Source organism: Phoca vitulina, unplaced genomic scaffold, assembly GCF_004348235.1.
Source record: "Phoca vitulina isolate PV1807 unplaced genomic scaffold, GSC_HSeal_1.0 scaffold19, whole genome shotgun sequence".
NCBI classification, from domain to species: Eukaryota; Metazoa; Chordata; class Mammalia; order Carnivora; family Phocidae; genus Phoca; species Phoca vitulina.
The window spans coordinates 9,568,806-9,588,085 of record NW_022589722.1 but is presented as its reverse complement, the minus strand read 5'-3'; the positions used below and the strand labels follow the sequence as shown (position 1 = coordinate 9,588,085).

The 19,280-nt window shown below is 35.7% G+C and overlaps 1 protein-coding gene across 4 annotated transcripts in view; it reads left to right on the top strand.

The window, feature by feature from the left end:
- Window positions 1–15,332, top strand: part of NR2C1 (nuclear receptor subfamily 2 group C member 1) — a 44,853-nt gene extending 29,521 nt beyond the window's left edge. Inside the window, exons 10-14 of one of the 4 annotated variants that reach the window (XM_032416379.1) lie at window positions 2,272–2,393; window positions 7,774–7,913; window positions 9,287–9,424; window positions 11,342–11,447; window positions 14,334–15,332. In XM_032416379.1, coding sequence (XP_032272270.1) covers window positions 2,272–2,393; window positions 7,774–7,913; window positions 9,287–9,424; window positions 11,342–11,447; window positions 14,334–14,508 — 681 coding nt within the window. In that variant the 3' untranslated portion in view covers window positions 14,509–15,332. The remainder of the gene's footprint in view (window positions 1–2,271; window positions 2,394–7,773; window positions 7,914–9,286; window positions 9,425–11,341; window positions 11,448–14,333) is intronic. The other 3 variants (XM_032416381.1, XM_032416380.1, XM_032416382.1) reach the window with 3 other exon arrangements.
- Window positions 15,333–19,280: the final 3,948 nt, after the last annotated feature.

Below are 19,280 nucleotides of genomic sequence, written 5' to 3'. Positions count from 1 at the left end.
TAAATTCTTGTTTCTTAAGCCAGTACTGGCTGATTCATGATGCTAGAGGTGTATCTTGTTTAAGAAAATTAAGTATTAAAACAGATAAATTATGAGATATTTCTTCTCTTTATAATACATGCATACATACAATGCATGGCAGTCTTTTAAATAATGAATTCCTCTAGTATGTATTGCAAATGATTTCAATTTTATGATTAAAGCACAGAAAGTTTTCAACATTACCACCACTCTTGTGTCAATGAGGGTACATCTGTATCTTTTAGCCCTTATGTCTAATTTTTAATACTGTAACTATTTTACTTTCTTAAAAGTGACTAACAGTTGTTATTTTGCATCTTACTTATTCCAACCCCCTAAAACTAGTAATCTCTGGTAATTCCCCTGATCTTTCAGGCTTTTTCGCCCCTCTACTCCCCTTGGGCAATTCTGAAAAGGTATGATAGTTCCCAGTTTGTTTTTTATATACTTACATATAGAAACAGTTGCATCCTGATAATTACATTTAAGATGTTTAATATCTGCTTGCCTACAGTTCTCTTAAGAATTCTCTTTAAATAGTGGCATTTTAATTTGCTGCTCCAGTAAACATTTCTCAAGCATTTAAAAAATATTCTCAGGGTGCCCACTGGCTGGCCCAGTTGGTGGAGTGTGTGACTCTTAATCTCAGGGTTGTGAGTTTGAGCCCCACGTTGGATGTAAAGATTACTTAAAAATAAAATCTTAAAATTTTTTTTTTTTAAATAAAAAATATTCTTCTCAGGGCACCTGGGTGGCTCAGTCAGTTGAACGTCTGCCTTCGGCTCAGGTCATGATCCCAGAGTCCTGAGTCCCGGGATCGGACCCCGCATTGGCTCCCTGCTCAGTGGGGTGTCTGCTTCTCCTTCTGCCCCTCAACCCGCCCGTGCTCACTCTCTCTCTCCCTCTCAAATAAATAAATAAAATATTTTAAAATATATATATATATTCTTCTCATACATGAAATTTCAACTGTTAATTTCTCTGTTGTTTTATTAGTGGCACCATTTATAAATAGATAAACCATTTGTGGCTAATAATGAACAAAGGCAATTAATATTTTTTACCTAACATTTCTGGAGAATTTTTGTATCATTTTGATGAAAACCTTTTGATCTGTTAGGCATCATAGACACTTTTGAGAATCTGATTAAAGCTATCCTTTCCTCAGAAAAATACATATGGGTACATCCACCTACTCTACCCCTGAGGTAGCCAGTGTTAACTTGCTGTGATAGATCTTCCGTCCTTTATACACACACACACACACACACTCTCTCTCTCTCTCTCTCTCTCTCTCTCTCTCTCTCTGTCCCTTTCTCTTTAACATAAATTAGGTCATCTACACATTGTTTCGTAGTTTTTCCACTTAGACGTCTGTGAGGTATTTTTTTTCTATGCCATTACATCTCAGTTTATCTCACTAATTTTAATGCCTACAAAGTACTCTATAGCATAGGTTATTTTCCTTAGTGATAGAAATTTAGGTTATAGATGAAATTACATTTCATTTATAGTAATGAAAGTTCTCTTTAACAAGCTTTTCAAAAATGCTTTTGATGTGGGATATTTATTTTCAACAGTTGACACACACTTAAAGTGACTACCTGAGGTCAGGAGTACAGACTGACAGCCTGTGAGTATTATAGCCACAGACACATTTTGTTTTACCTGTAGATTAAACAGGGAGTTGCACATAGAACCTGCTCTTTGAAAAATAGAGCAGGCAGTCCTTAGTCCAAATTGCCATATGTTTTCGGTGTATGGAATTCGAGTCCCAGATAAAGGAATATGCACTTCCCAGATGGCACCGGCAGGCCCACTTCACTCATTATTCTCCTGACCCTGTAAGATTTGAATTTGTTACTCCCCATAGCCTGCATGAATGGAACATTTAACACACAGGATTACTCCTTAAACTGAACTATACCATTATTGATAAAGGAAGAGAAGAAAGGAAAAAAAGCACATTGTTAGACCAAGACAGAAATAACTTAAAAACACAACCAGAGAATATCATACCTGATATTTATTAAATGGGATCCTGCTTGTCTAAATATTGCTTTGTTAGCAACTATGATCTACTCATTCTAAATCCTATTTATAGCTGTAAAATCCAGTCACTTGGATTATTTCAAGATTTGCCTTTTGGTGAATATATCAAACTCCTATTTGATATGTTTACATGTAACTTTTTCAAAGAAAGTATCATTTAGAACTGTCATAATTTACCTCAGTCCCTGTTCACACTAGCTCACCATGCCTTCTCCTATGCCTGAGTACCTGAATGTGCACTACATTGGGGAGTCTGCCTCCAGACTGCTGTTCTTATCAATGCACTGGGCACTTTCGATTCCTTCCTTCCAGGCTTTAGGGTAAGTGTTTTGAAGTCCTTGAGTATAAATGTGATTTTACCGCACAAATGTACACTAAGCAAGAACTTTTATTTTGGATGGATTTGTATTAAAGGGAAAAAATGGTATAACATTATAAAGTTTTGTTATTTATATGACAAATTATGGCAGTTAGTATTTTCTTATATTATTTTTATGTAGGAAGGGTATCCATGTTTCATAATTTGACTGAGTTAATAATTCAAATGGAATATATGCAGTGGAGCTGATAAATCATGGCCAGCATTTGTAATAGGCTGTCTTTGACCTGAAGATAGGGAGGCTGTAGGTATGCCCTAGGCTGTTGTTTCCCTCCCAGCCCCACTGTTTTCAGTGTTCATCTCAGGCATGTTCATAAGGAGCTGAAACTTGCATACAGTGAATGTTTCAAAATAGAAACAGTTGTTTTCCAATCTGTGATTACAAAAAGTGGGGAAGGGGGAGATATTGTAGACCCCATAGTACCACAGTGATAATTTGGAGATACTTACCACCAAGAAACACACCAGTAATCTGTATTACATCTGTATTACCTGATGTTTGCCAGATTTATTTAGATTGTGTTAAAGTAACTGGTATGAAGACGCAGAGACTATGGAAAAAGTTAAGTCCATAGTTAGAAAAGTATTTTTCTAGTCACAGGGCCCTACTTACCAACATGATTTCATAAATAATGTGCTTTCATATCCTATACTTCTGTTCTCCCATTTGCCAAAGGAATGATACTGTCCATCCTTTATTCTTACAGAGTATTTAATATGATTAAGAAATATCTCAGTCATGACTTTAGAAAGCATGCATGGGGCGCCTGGGTAGCTCAGTCAGTTAAGCGTCGGGCTCTTGATCCCAGCTCAGGTCTTGATGCTCAGGGTCATGAGTTCGAGCCCCACGTTGGGCTCTGCACTGGCCATGGAGCCTCCTTTAAAAAAAAAAAAAAGGCACACATAGAACCCCAGTATAATTTGGTGTTGGGTATACCATGCATTAAATCACATGCTTAACTAATATAGTTACATAGATTGAAAGCCTAATTTAGAATGGTTAACCTTTAGAACTATTGTTAGCCCTTTCTCTCAAAATAACATTTAGTTTTCAGAATTTCTCCAGTCTGCTTTTTTTTAACAAAGAATTAAAATATGATATAAATTTACATATTAGCAGTTTATTTTAAAGGGTTAGGTTTACTTAGTTCCCTAAGCTTGTAACTGGAGTACTTTTGTGTTGAAAAGTAATCTGGTGATATTTGTCATAATAGGCTATCAACTATTATAGTAAAAAAAAAAAAAAAAAAAAGAACGATTTTTAGGGAGTGCTTTGAACTCTTTGAATTATTTATATAGCACTGTTGATCTTAAGTACTTCTGTTAAGTGTGATTATCCTATGGAAACATTCTCCAAAAAGAAACCAAAAATAAAACCTGAGGTTTCCAGTTATAATCCAGTCTTACCGTGGCAGCCACATTTCCCTCTGATCTGTACTGAAAAATGGTTTTAATGTAACAGCCACAGGATTCTTTGCAATCAGAATTAACCATTGGTGTAGCATGTGAGGCCATTAATCGCTACATAAACTCACTGTCGCCATCTAGATTGTTTGTAGTTCGAGTTAATTAGATGGAAGAGGACTAAGTACTGATGATGGGAAATTCTGTTGAGTGGTAATAAAAGCTATTCTGAGTCTCCTAGAAACTGACATTGGTTGCATTTTTATCCGTAGACCCAAAACTTGGGAACAAAGCCCTAGTATTGCAGAGAAACAGATAAGCAACATTAATCAGTTACTAAAAGTCGAGTTTGTTTTGATTACTTATTTAAATGGAGAACAGTAGCTTCAAGAACCTTTCAAACAGTGGGTGGTTAATACTGTCTGTATTGTACAGTCCTTTATATTTTACAAGGATTTTACTTTTCTGTTTAAGATTTATAGTTTCAAAACTTATAGGAATTCAGTTGTTTCTCACTTCTACCTGCATAATTTAGGTGATTACACAGTAGTAAGTTCAGTTACAGGCACTTGGCACGATTTGTCAGCAGTCCTCTCTACCTGGATTCTCGTAATATAACCCAAAGTTCTAAACCACCACTATTTGCTACAGGAGACTTTATTTTTTGAGTAATTTAAGAAACCTTCCATAGATGCTAAGTCTGAAAGTTGAATCTTTTAAAATCCCACTAAAACAAAGTAATGTTTTACTATAGATGCGGGTTTAAAACCAGCTTTATTGGGCACCTGGGTGGCTCAATTGGTTGGGCGACTGCCTTTAGCTCAGGTCATGATCCCGGGGTCCTGGGATCGAGTCCCACATTGGGCTCCCCCCTCTCCCTCTGCCTGCCACTCCCCCTGCTTGTGCTCTGTCAAATAAATAAAATCTTTTTTAAAAAATTTAAAAAATAAAAATAAAACCAGCTTTATTGCCGTATCACTGACAACTTTTCCCTAAGAACCATGCTTTCCTTTCAAACACATGCTGCTAGGTAAAGTATAATGCCTTAGGTTTATTTGCGTGGAAGACAAATGGTTAGGTTATCCCCATGTATACATGACTTCGGAAATCTTATTTTATCAAAATAAATAGTATAAACAATGATCTGATCTCTAATTCTGAGTACTATGTACATATTTTAATGAACTTAACAATATAGAAGACTAGTTAGAGAAAAATACCTATACCTATTTGTAAAAGAAGTTGACATATTTACCGTTATGCAACCTAATGCCTCTATTAATTAACACTGGCATTGTTTCAGTGTACCTGACTGATACTTTAACTACCCCATCCAGCTCCTTTTGCTTTTCAAAGGAAAGATGTTTAGAAAATAGGTAGTATAATGTGATTACAATAGTTATTTGTTTTTCACAGAAAAAAGTTGATAGCAAACATGCCCTTACTGTCACAAAATACTAGCTGTAAAGGGGAGTCTCTACTGAGAAATTTGACTTCAGCATTTTACTTGCTAAAATTTTAATGAGTTATACAAAAGCATAGATTTTGAACACCTGGGTTCAAATTCTGGATTTGTTCATCTGCTAGCTTTGCTACTTAACTAGGCTCTATTTCTACATCTATAATTTAAGAGCAGAAATGCTTTCTTGCTGGCGAGGCTACTTAGCTGAGATGATGAATGTAAATTATCTAATCCAGTGCTACTGCAAACTAGATTATCAATGCTCGTTTTCCTTCATTCTCTTAGGAACCTTCTCTTTAAAAAGGACTTGCTGTTTTCCTTTCCTAATGAACTTTTTAAAAACATTTGAACAGCATAGCTAGCTATACTACAAGGATATTTGGGGTTTTGTTTTGGATGAAGATGTAAATATATGTATCTTTCTGCAATTAATCTCCATATTTAGTTCTTTCACTTTTCCTTTGGAAACAAAGTAATCTGGTGGCTTATTCCTCATTTGCCACTTTTCGTCATTTTTCCTTTAGGGTACTCATAACAATTTTGGTGTTTCTCATCCTCTGCACGGTTACTCAATCTTTTCTCTGAGTCTCCCACAACAATGTCAAAGTACTTTCATCCTACTAGGTATAACACAGGCCAGAAAGAGCTTTGATTTTTTTTTTTTTTTGTCAGTTGGTTCTGTTCATTTTCCTATCCTGTGTCCACTAATTACCTTGGTTAGCTGTTCCCTCTTTAAAACTTCAGACTCAGAGGTTAAGGTGAAAACTGAATTACTGTGAACTTTCCCATCGTGTTTGCTTTTAACCTTTTCCTCCTGTTTATAAAATTTTAAAGTAACACTGAAGTATAGAAATATAAAGTAAAACTTCATTCTCCAGAGGTAACTAACCCCACTAATTAACAGTTTGGTGTCCTACCAGACCTTTTCAGTGCCATATTTTAACAATCCATTACACACTTGCATATCCTATTCTTTGCCTTTCTTTTTATACTTAAAAGATGGGTGTCTTCCTATGTCTGCACATGTCAATTTACCCTGTTCTCCTGAATGGTTGCCTAGTATTCTCTTTTACAGGATCTCTTATTGATTTACTCATTCTTTATTAGTAGACATTTGGGTTCTTGCTAATTTTCTTTGTTATTCTATCCAGTGCTACAATAAGCACTGTAGCATTGTATGTATAATTTGCCTACTTTGTGTATTTCTATAAAATAGGTTCTTACAAGTGGAATAGCTAAGTCTCAGAGGGTGTATGTTCTAGTTTTTTTATAGAGAGGTACTATTAAATTGTCCTCCAAAAAGATGTTGAGCCAGTTAACACCTCAGCAATGCTTACGTGAGAATGAATGCTTATTTCCTCACACCATCCTCGATTCTGGATTTTAGCTGTCTTTTCTGATACATGAAAATATTATCTTGGTCTCTCTTATTTTCTTTGATTTTAAGATGTAAATTTTACATCATTTTTTATATGGAGATTTGAAAATACGGATTTTCTTTTCATTTAAACTTCACTTTCAAATAGATTTTGATTGCCATAAGAAATTGGCAATACCCTAGATCTTTTTGTTTTTTAAGTTCTTTCCCATCTTTCTCTACTCAGATGTCAGCCCCTCAGGCTGGCCTTTTCTAGCCACCTTACCTGAACACCCCCGCCCCCACCGTTTTTTAATGCATAATCCTGCTTTATAGTAATGTAGAATTTTTCTTACCTGAGAGAAACCTAATGTATATATAACCATATACATGTGTATATAATATATAAAATATTTGAAATGGTATTTTTGTATGTTTACCTTCTGTTTCATGGAGGCAGACTTAATCCATCCTGTTTATTGCTGTTTCTCCAGTGCCTTGAATAGTGCCTGGCATATACTTTATGTCATCCCTTATTCACATAATTCTTATATTTACATCTCATAATAATGAGAGCAGGGAATAGGACGTATAGTTTCTCTTCATTTTATATAGCTAGGCAGCTGAGCCCTGGGAAGCTTATTAGCCAGATTTCAAATGGATAATCAGTGGATGATCTAGTTTTTAAAACTGTGGCTGACTTCTAATATTTTTTCTACTCTCTCATGCTCTGGAGATGTATTCAGAAGTTCAGGAAGGGACCATTCTTATTTTCATTTCTCCTAGCAAAATCCACAGTATCTCATTTATAGGGATACTAATATCCCATCTGAAACATGCTTAATAAACCGTTTCGGGATGCCTAGGTGACCTAGTTTGTTAAGCATCTGCCTTCGGCTCAGGTCATAATCTCAGGGTCCTGGGATCCAGCCCCTGCTCAACAGGGAGTCTGCTTCTCCCTCTCCCTTTGCCCCTCCCCCGCTCGTGCTCTCTCTCTCAAATAAATAAATAAAAATCTTAAAAAAAAAAAAAAGGTTGTAAAGTTTATAAAATACATGTTAATATCTGATACGTGTTTGTTGTGTTTCATTTTAATAGGCAAGAAAATAGCATATCATTGGTGAAAGCTTATTGGAATGAACTTTTTACTCTTGGTCTTGCCCAGTGTTGGCAAGTGATGAATGTGGCAACTATATTAGCAACATTTGTCAATTGTCTTCACAGTAGCCTTCAACAGGGTAAGGAGCATCTTATTTATTTCTTTTTCCAGGATATAAGAGGGGGTGTCAATTTTATAAACTATGTTATCATTAAAGTTAGATAGTTGATTAATGTTTAAGATACCAGCAGCCTTTTTACTAGAGATAACTTTTACATTTTGATAAATTCACCCATTAATCACCCAAAAATATTTTCAAATGAGAGCATAACAAAATTGAAACAATTATATTTAACTCTGGCAGGCTGCTTCTGAGTAGGCCCTGTGAAGTTTTGCATATTTGGACATAGATACCAAAGAATCCAGGGATTAGCTTACATAGAGGTGACCAGATATTTTTAAATGTATACTTCTCACCAATTTTCAAACTGCCTTTTTTTAATTATAGTCCTCTGAATCCCAGCATAGGCTGGGTGGTTTTTGTTTTTGTTTTTGTTTTTTATCAGTTCATTGGGATATATTCTTTCACTTAAACAGAGCAATCTTTACTTTTTTCCTTTTCTTGATGCCGTGGTGATTATGGCTTTAATTGAGGACACGGGCGGTCACTGATTTATAAATGTTTAATTTTAAATTGGCTTGTGACTAACCATGAGCATGGGAAGAACTGCTTTTTGAATTTAGGAATAATTTACAAATTGGGAATCATGTTTTATTTCCTTAGCATGTCCCATTTCTCATTGTTTTGCGTTATTTTTAAATCATCTGCCTCCACTTCCTGTTTGAGGCAGAAAAATCACCTTAAAATGTCATCAGCAGTAGATCTGCTAGAAGGTAGCACGACATTCCATCTTATTTATGGACTCCTGGTCTTGATTCATTTCGCATGAATTTGTAATGGGTTATATATAGCCTACTTCATTAAAGCTGTGGTTGACTAGTCAGATGTGTTTTAAACATAAACACAATAAATTTTAAAAGTTATTATAAAACTTTATTATACTCAACTTTTCTTTGGTCTTGGCAGTGTTTTTTTGCTAAGTGTTTTTATTTTAATAGTGTTGGGAACTTTAAAAAATCTAGGTGCTTTTGCTCATTTTTTCCAACCAATTACAAGCTTAAATAAAATCTTGTTACCAAAATTTTAGTCTTCTATAGGCTAGTTTTTCAGGAGGTTATCTTTACAGCTTATCTTCTCAAAGATATATCTTGAAACACTAAATTTCTTGGGGTTTTTGTTTTTTTTTTCTAACAACTTGTTTTTTTCCTTGAATGAGCAATGCCTGAAGATCACAAGTTTCATCTTTACTTGCAGAGATAATGAATTTTAAACATTCACAGCTTGGTTATATTCAAAGCTAGAAATTAGTGGGAAGGAAATATATTGAGTAAAAATAGTCATACATTTTAGCCAAAAACTAGAAGCTTTCGTTTGTTTGTTTTTAATTAAAGATAAAATGTCAACAGAAAGAAGAAAATTATTGATGGAGCACATCTTTAAACTACAGGAGTTCTGTAACAGCATGGTTAAACTCTGCATTGATGGATATGAATATGCCTACCTGAAGGCAATAGTACTCTTCAGTCCAGGTACATAAACATTTCTTTCTTATTTAAAACACAATATTGGGGGAATCTCATACATTGCTGGTGGGAATGTGAAAGGATGCACTGAAAGTGGAAACAACCCAAGTGTCCATCAACAAATGAATAAACCAGATGTAATATCTCCAGACGGTGGGGTATCAGCCATAAAAAGGAATGAAATTCTGGTACATGCTACACCGTGGTTGAAAACAGTACACTAAGTGAAAGAAGCCAGTCACAAGAGACCACATTTTATATGATTCCATTTATATGAAATGTCTGGAATAGGCAAGTCTGTAGAGACATAAACTAGATTAGTGGCTACCAGGGACTAAGGAGGAGGAGCATGGGAAGTGACTGCCAATGGGCACAGAATTTCTCTTGGGATGACAAAAATATTCTAAAATTCAATTGTAATGATGGTTGCACAGCTCTGAATCTACGAAAAACTATTGAATTACACACTTTAAATCAGTGAATTTTATGGATATTAGACATTGATCTAGGTATGAAGAGGAAAGTTGAAGAAATCATTGAAATGACATAATTATGTTCACATCAATATTTGAATTCTTAGGCATATTTTGGTAGGCATCATGAGAAGGCAAATGAAAGGTGAGTATTGGTTTGTTAATGGGTTAAACTTCTAAACATCTTATTAGAGTTACCAACAAATAGAAAAATGTCTCTTATTTTCCTGCCAGTTTCTAGCTTTCACATACAGTAAAATGACAGTAAGCTCAATGATCAATTTATGAATAAGAAAAATTGACTATTCTCTTAGACCCTGTATTTTTTATTTTGGTATGTCTATTCCTGTGCATCATAATAAAATTATATGAGGAAACCTGCTTCTTAAACTCAGTGATACTAATATGACAATTAAAGCTTTTTTTTCCTGTTTCTTAAGAGTTTCATGTAAGTTAATAACATGTATTTCCATTTTAATCACAACCAATTTGCCACCTTCATTTACCTTAAAATTGAAAGAACATAGATTTGATTTAGTATAATTTTATTAAGTATTCCCAATATTTTCTATTTATTTTTTATTCTCTTTAGTCAGAGCAGAGCTTTCCATGTTTTTCAATATTGCCTAAGTTAGGCATAATTTTATTGAAGTTCTCTTAATATTCCCATTTTTGTGCAATTTTGTAGTGATTATTGAAATGTTTATATATATTATTTTGTGTTTCTGTGTTACAGTTTTTCTGATAGAGATACTGTCCATTCTTTGATAATTTCAGAAGTATCTTTTTACCTAACAATGATGGGGAGGTTCTTATGAAAAAAGTAGTGTAGAATGTAATCTGCAGATATTTCATTGGATTAAAAATGCTTTTTTAACTAAGCTATGTCATTTTATTTTTTGGTTCCTGTTGAAGCAAAATGATCAAACTCCCTTCCATGACTTTTGGAATAGAGAAAACTATTTTAGTAGAAACCAGTGATCTCATTTATTTACATTTTAGAATATGTATATGAGACAAAATCATTATGAGGGTTAAAGTACAGGGGCACCTGGGTGGCTCAGTTGGTTGAGTGTTTGCCTTCAGCTCCAGTCATGATCCCGGGGTCCTGGGATCGAGCCCCACATGGGGCTCCCTGCTCAGCTAGAAGTCTGTTTCTCCCTCTCCCACTGCCCTTCCCCCCCACTCATACTCTCTCTCTTTCCCTCTCAAATAAATAAATAAAATATTTTTTAAAATAAATTTTTTAAAGGGTTTAAAGTAGAGTGTCTGGCATTTAGTAGGTGGGTTACTAAATACATTTGTGGAGTGAGAGAACCACGCATAGGATAGCACTTTTTTTTTTTTTTTTTGACTGAACTGTTCTTCCCACCCCCTTCTATCTCATCTCTCTGTGTCTTACTAAATGAACATTCAGAACTAGGGTAACAAATATTCTTTAATGTTTCAGATCATCCAGGCCTAGAAAACATGGAACAAATTGAGAAATTTCAGGAAAAGGCATATGTGGAATTCCAAGATTATATAACCAAAACATATCCAGATGACACCTACAGGTATCTAAAAGTTAAATCCTATTTAATTAAATCCATCTTAAAATTTTTTATGAATCTATTTCATTATTTTCCCTTCCAAGAGTATATCAGTGTTTTAGTCAGCATGGACCTTTGAAATAGCTAATCCTATTAAAAGCAGTAGTGCATTGTTGCAAGTGATTTACAGTAGTATTTCATGCATTTCTTACAATTTATAGAAGAAGACTTGAGCAGAGAGAGGTTAAATAACTTGCTCAGGGTCACATACAGATGGCAGGGCCTGCCTGTGAGCTCAGGTTGTCTGGCTCTAGTGCCCAAACTATTTTCTTCAGATGAAATAAAGGATTTTATTTTATTTTTTTAAAGATTTTATTTATTTATTTGACAGAGAGAGAGAGACACACACACAGTGAGAGAGGGAACACAAGCAGGGGGAGTGGGAGAGGGAGAAGCAGGCTTCCCGCTGAGCAGGGAGCCCGATGTGGGGCTCCATCCCAGGACCCCGGGATCATGACCTGAGCCAAAGGCAGACGCTTAACAACTGAGCTACCCAGGAGCCCCAAATAAAGGATTTTATTAGTGAAAGGGAAAAAACAGGAATGAATGAATAAAAACACCATTCGACTATTTTATAAATAATTAGGAATTTGGTTTATGATATTTCTACCAAGATATTTCTTGCCAATATCCCTTGAAAAGAAATTTTTTTTTAATAAGATCCAACTCAGTTTTTAAGAGGAACAGTATTGGAGAGTAGTTCTGCTAGCACGTGGCTGGCAGAGCCAGAATACCACGGCTCTACTCCTGACCCCATCACTTACTAGCTGTATGACCGTGGGCAAGTTACTCAACTTCTGTGTTTCAGTTTCTTTGTCTGTAAAATGTAGATAATAGTACCCACAATTAGTATAATGATTAAATCAGTTGATATATGTAAATAGCTTAGAACACTGCCTATTGTATAGTATATCGTATTGCATATAGTGTAACATATATGTAATATATAATAAGGACTATATAAATGTTTACTAAGATTATTAAATTAACATGCTTCGTACTAATAAAAGAATGTTTTACATAAAACAATTGTTTACAGATAATAAATAATAGATTGATAAGCCAGTTCCATCATGAAAATCACCTTTAGTTTATCTAATCAGTTTTCCTACCCTGCTTCCTACCAGTTTTATTCCTGCAGCTCACGTGGTAAGAACAAATAACAACTGGGTAATTTGAAGAGGAGACTAGTGGCTATAGGAAGGTGACTAGGGATGCCTGGGTGGCTCAGTCAGTCGATTAAGCATCTGCCTTCGGCTCAGGTCATGATCCCAAGGTTCTGGGATCGAGTCCCACATCGAGCTGCTTGCTCAGCAGGGATCCTTCTTCTCCCTCTGCCTGACGCTCCCCCTGCCTGTGTGCTCTCTCTCTCTCTGACAAATGAATAAATAAGATCTTAAAAAAAAAAAAAAAAAGTGACTTAATCCTGTTTTCGATTGGTCACAAATGTTAGAGTGCAAGGCCTTAGAATACAAGAGGGATACATATACCCAAGCTTTTCAGAAAGTTGGTTTTTTTTGTTGGTGGTGGTTTTGTTATGATTGTTCTCAGTTTTTTAAAGTCTCTAAAATTGTTTTATACCTCATTGTACAAACAAATATAGTATTTAAATTTTTCCTCCTTCTTGACATATAGCTGTTGGCTGACCTCTGTTCCAGTAGGTTCCAGGTGCTTTGATTGATCTCTGAACTCTCTCAGTTTCTTATATTCTGATTTATTTAAAAATAATAAATTAACTTTGGGGGCACCTGGGTGGCTCAGTCATTAAGCATCTGCCTTCAGCTCCGGTCATGATCCCAGGGTCCTGGGATCGAGCCCCACATTGGGCTCCCTACTCAGCAGGAAGCCTGCTTCTCCCTCTCCCACTACCCCTGCTTGTGTTCCCTCTCTCGCTGTCTTTCTCTGTCAAATAAATAAATAAAATCTTTTAAAAAAATAATAATATAATAAATTAACTTTGGATAGGAGTTTTCAGCTTATACCTTATGCAAAGTATGGTTTTGCCTTTAAGATCCTCAGTAGCACAGAAACTGGCAGGAATCATTTCATTAATCTTTACCACAACACAGAGAGACCAGGAGTAAGTGGCTAACATGCGTTCACATAGGTGGAGGGGTAGTTGAATCAAGATTTGAACCCAGTGGTCTTGATTCCATATTCTGTGCTCTTCCCCAGTCTTCCCAGTAATAACTATTGCCTGTTTTACCATTTCCATTTGTTTTTTGATTACCACTGAGCCCCATGTGTCCTGATAACACAGAACATTGCTGTTCTTACAACCTCAACTGAATCTCTAAGCCATTCTTAAATGTATAATTTGATCTGTGCTTTAATAACTTAGTTCCATGGTGGAGCGCCTGGGTGGCTCAGTTGGTTGAGCGTCCAACTCTTGATTTCAGCTCAGGTCATGACCCTCAGGGTCGTGGGATGGGCCCGTGTCGGGCTCCAAGCTCAGTGGGGAGTCTACTTGAGATTCTCTCTCTCTCTCTCTCCCTCTCTCCCCCCTCCCCCGCAGTGCTCGTGTGTGCACATGTGCTCTCTCTAAAATAAATAAATATTTTTTAAAATAAATAACTTATTAGTTCCATGGTCCATTCAGCCAAGTGGAGGCAACACAGTATAGTAGTTAAGAGCAAAGCTTTCCTATCAAGTCTGTTGGACTGCATTTATATCCAGATGATTGTCATACCCTCTAAGGCTTGAGAATACTTAAGTTTTTATTTTTTAACTTTTTAAAATTAGATCTTTATTAAATTAGACCACAACCAATATACATGCAGAAATTACTCCTCTATTTTTCTACTAAATCTCTTTTGGATTTATACCCTTGTTTTTCCTTCCCCTTTTTAGGTTGTCCAGACTGCTACTCAGATTGCCTGCTTTGAGATTGATGAATGCTACCATCACTGAAGAATTGTTTTTCAAAGGTCTCATTGGCAATGTACGAATTGACAGTGTCATCCCACATATTTTAAAAATGGAGCCTGCAGATTATAACTCACAAATAATCGGTCACAGCATCTGAAGGCTGAGATGTTAGTATAAACTTACTGTTGTTTCCCAGAACACAAGAAGACACCAAATTGAACTCATTGCTTCCAGGGTATCGGAAAATTTTGACTTTAAAGAGTAACCAAAAACCCAAGGTGTTTTTATTTTAACTTCTTAAGAATTTTTGAAGTGACTGGGCAGGTGGCAGGAATTAGAATTTCCCTTCCTGTCTTAAGTGACTAAGAAATACTATGAATTTATTCTTGGTTAGGATGACACCCTACGCTATCACTTCTTGGCATCTAAACTAAGATCACTTATTATATTTTATCTTATAAAACAAATAAATTAGTCTTTTTTTTTTTCCAGAATTGTGTTCTATTCATGTTTTCATTATGAACTAGTACAAACATTTAATCTTCAGAAATCCCTAAGGAGGATTTCCTTGCAGTTTACTCTTCCATAATATAATCTGTTTGTTTTAATTACCATGTAAAAGATTATTTTATGCTCAATGGTATGATGATAACATTAGAACCATAGGAAATATTAATTAAATATATATATATTTTTTGTCTTTTGTAAATATTACGGCACCCTAGCATATACCAGTCTCATTGCTGGCAATGAGACATAAGCCTACATGATCTCAAGACTTTTTTTAGTGTTGTATATTATTAGTTACAAGCACTTTTTATTTATGTATGTAGCAGAAAATTGTTTTTGAGAATGAGATAGGGTTCATGTTTTAATATTTTTGGTTTACTGCTGTGTTTTAAAAGTAGTAGAGACTGAGCCCAAAATGTTTCAATATTTTAAAATAGACATTAAAATTGTTGCTCTTCCATTCCACAAAAAGCATTGGACTTCTCTCCCTCTTTTCGGACCTGAGTTAGAACTTCCTGACCCTTCAGTGAGTTTTAGCCCTTTTCTTTTAGGTCATTAGAAATACCCAGTTTGTTAAATAATGGATTTATCATAGCCAATCTGTGTTTTCAAGGTGAGTTAAACAATTATTTTAAAGCAGATTGATAATTTTTAAAAATTTAAGTTTTTTAATATGTAAAGGAATATGCACTGATGTTTCACTCTAAAGGGGGGAAAGCTGTTTTAACAGTGGTATGAGCATCAGCCTGAAGCCTTGTTGCCACAGCAAAACCATTTTAGACTCCTTGGATGCCTTCCACAGTAATGTTTTCCTTAGCAAAACTGAGACTGTTAAATCTTTCTTGCTCTGATTGTCATGATGAATTATTTTGGTATGTCTGTGTGTTGATTTAAAAAAAAAACAAATATGGAGATTTTATTGCACTCAGAGTACATTTTTTATAAAGATTTTTGCAATAGAAAAGCTGAATTTAGGGGAGGGTGTGGATTTTACAAATTGCTACTTTATAGTAAATCAGAAGTTTAAAAGTATCAACTTACAGTCTTTACCAACTTATTAAGGGAAACTTTTTTCCCTATTTAAAATGTGATTTTTATCAACAGGTTTATTTATAATTATCAACTAGGAAAAACTACATTTAGTACAAAATAATTCATATGAAAAACTCAGTAGGTTTATATCTTTATAAACCCAATGAAGTAAGCCAAGGATTCAGGAAAATAATTCTTTAAAATAATGTACTAATGGTTAATTAAGATACATGTTCCTTTCAGGTATTTGTCCTGATTAAATTTGTAGTTATATTTGGAAGTGTTTTTAAAACTATATTAAAATGTGAACTACATTAAAAATGTCCATTTATTTGATTTCAGAGTCCTGTTTGTTCAGTGTTTGTCATCCATTTGTTCTATTGTTGAGAAATCTCTAACAGGATTTATTAACTAGGAAGGGAAATGCATGGAAAACATTTCCATATCCAATATTTTAGGACTATTTCCAATTCGCTTTGAAGAATTTCTTCTAAAACTGCAGATTGACTATTAATTTATTTTCTCTCTCCTGAAATTTCAGTAAAATAGCAGTAAAGTGTAACCACACAATGATAAATAAAACAGGAAACAAGAAATCAGAGGATAAGAGAATTCAGTAAATTCTTGGAAAACAAAATGCGATAAAGACTAACTGACTTATTAGCAGAGCCAGAACGAAGGAAGCTCTATTCTGAGTGCCTGCAAAAGGTAGTTCAGTGAGAAAGGCCAGTATCCTCAGAAAAGATGCTTAGTACTTGGAAGAACTGGTACTCATATTCCGAGATGATGCTTGGGACATTTAAAAAAAAAAAAAATTGGTTGCAAGTCTGTGTACAAAATCATTGAATTACCTTTTCCTGCCCTTACTTAAGCCAGCTGACCACTTTTTGTCCTTCTACCTTTTTGATCAGAGGGCCAGAGGTTAATTTTCTTGAGCAACTGAACTGGAAGATCAGACTTAACAGGGCACCAGGAATAACAGAAAGCCTGGGTTAGATATGTATGGGGTTGAAAATATGGGTTAAGTGAAAATCTGCATTCTGAATGTGGGCTCCACAATCATGTTTTCACAATGCTGGCCATGGGTATAGGCTCCTCTGCCAGGGTTTTCTTCTTCAGAGAAATTAATTGGTCTTAGAGAAAAGATCTCCAGATACTCACTTTTGGTTGTATCTTGATGAAAAGCCTGCTGGCCACTTTATCATTCTTCAGTGAAGCCCACTAATTTCAAGTCATAGAAGTATACATGCAGTTTCTGTTCAACTCTATATTGCCTACTATTAAATTTGAACTTAGAACCAGGATCACCAATAATTGAGGAAAATCTCCAATACATAAGAGATCAGACATTGTTAGGGCTGAGGGCAGGCAAATAAATCCAGGGATCAGAAAAATATCCACCCTCAAAGGTAATTAACATTTTGAAAGAAAGTAGACGTTAAATGAGAACAGGATGCTTTGGGGGCGGGAGGGGTTGTTTGTTTTCAAATTTTTATTTAAATTCTAGTTAGTTAACATACAGTGCAGTATCAGTTTCAGGAGTAGAATTCACTTACATGCAACACCCAGTGCTCATCATAACAAGTGCCCTCCTTAATACCCATCCCCCATCCAGCCCCTCCCCCACCTACCTCCCTCCATCAACCCTCAGTTTGTTCTCTACCATTAAGAGTCTCTTATGGTGTAAATACCCAGTAGTGCAATTGCTGCGTCATATGGTAGCTCTATTTTCAACTTTTTGAGGAACCTCCATACTGTTTTCCAGAGTGGCTGCACCAGCTTGCGTTCCCACCAACAGTGTAGGAAGGTTCCCCTTTCTCCGCATCCCCGCCAACATCTGTTGTTTCCTGACTTGTTAATTTTAGGGATCCGAAGGGGTATGTGCACCCCAATGTTTATAGCAGCAATGTCCACAATAGCCAAACTCTGGAAAGAGCCAAAATGTCTATCGACAGATGAATGGTTAAAGAAGATGTGGTATATATATACAATGGAATATTATGCAGCCATCAAAAGGAATGAAATCTTGCCATTTGCAACGATGTGGATGGAACTGGAGGGTATTATGCTGAGTGAAATAAGTCAATCAGAGAAAGACATGCATCATATGACCTCACTGATATGAGGAATTCTTAATCTCAGGAAACAAACAGGGTTGCTGGAGTGGTGGGGGGTGGGAGGGATGGGGTGGCTGGGTGATAGACATTGGGGAGGGTATCTGCTATGGTGAGCGCTGTGAATTGTGTAAGACTGTTGAATCACAGACCTGTACCTCTGAAACAAATAATACATTATATGTTTAAAAAAAAAAAAAAAGATAGCAGGAGGGGAAGAACGAAAGGGAGGAAATCGGAGGGGGAGACGAACCATAAGAGACAATGGACTCTGGGAAACAAACTGAGGGTTCTAGAGGGGAAGAGGGGTGGGGGGATGGGTTAGCGTGGTGATGGGTATTAAAGAGGGCACGTTCTGCATGGAGCACTGGGTGTTATACGCAAACAATGAATCATGGAACAGTACATCAAAAACTAATGATGTATGGTGATTAACATAATAAAAAAAAAGTCTCTTATGGTTTGTTTCCCTCTTTTTTTTTCCCCTCCCATATGTTCATATGAGTGAGATCATATGGTATTTATCTTTGACTGACTTACTTTGCTTTAGCATAATACATTAGCTCCATCCACATCATTACAAATAGCGAGATTTCATTCTTTTTGATGATCTTCCTTATCCATTCATCAGTCGATGGACATTTGAACTCTTTCCATAGTTTGGCTATTGATAATGACACTATAAACATTGGGGTGCCTGTACCCCTTCTAATCTGTATTTTTGTATCCTTTGGGTAAATACCTAGTAGCGCAATTGCCAGGTTGTAGGGTAATTTACTTTTTAACTTTATAGGAAACTCCATACTGTTTTCCAGAGTGGCTGTACCAGTTTGCATTCCCACCAACAGTGCAAGAGGGTTCCCCTTTTTCCGCATCCTCGCCAACATCTGTTGTTTCCTGTGTTGTTTATTTTAGCCATTCTGACAGGTGTGAGGTCGTATCTCATCATGGTTTTGATTTGTATTTCCCTGATGATAAAGTAATGTTGAGCATCTTTTCATGTGTCTGTTAACCATCTGGTGTCTTCTTTGGGAAAATGTCTTTCATGTCTTCTGCCCATTTCTTAACTGGATTATTTGTTTTTAGGTGTTGAGTTTGATAAGTTCTTTATAAACTTTGAATGCTAACCCTTTCTTCTCTTAGTCCATAGGCTGCCTTTTAGTATTGTTGATTGTTTCCTTCGCTGTGCAGAAACTTTTTATCTTGATGAAGGTCCAACATTTTTGCTTTTGTTTCTTGCCTCCAGCAACACGTCTAATAAGTTGCTTCGGCA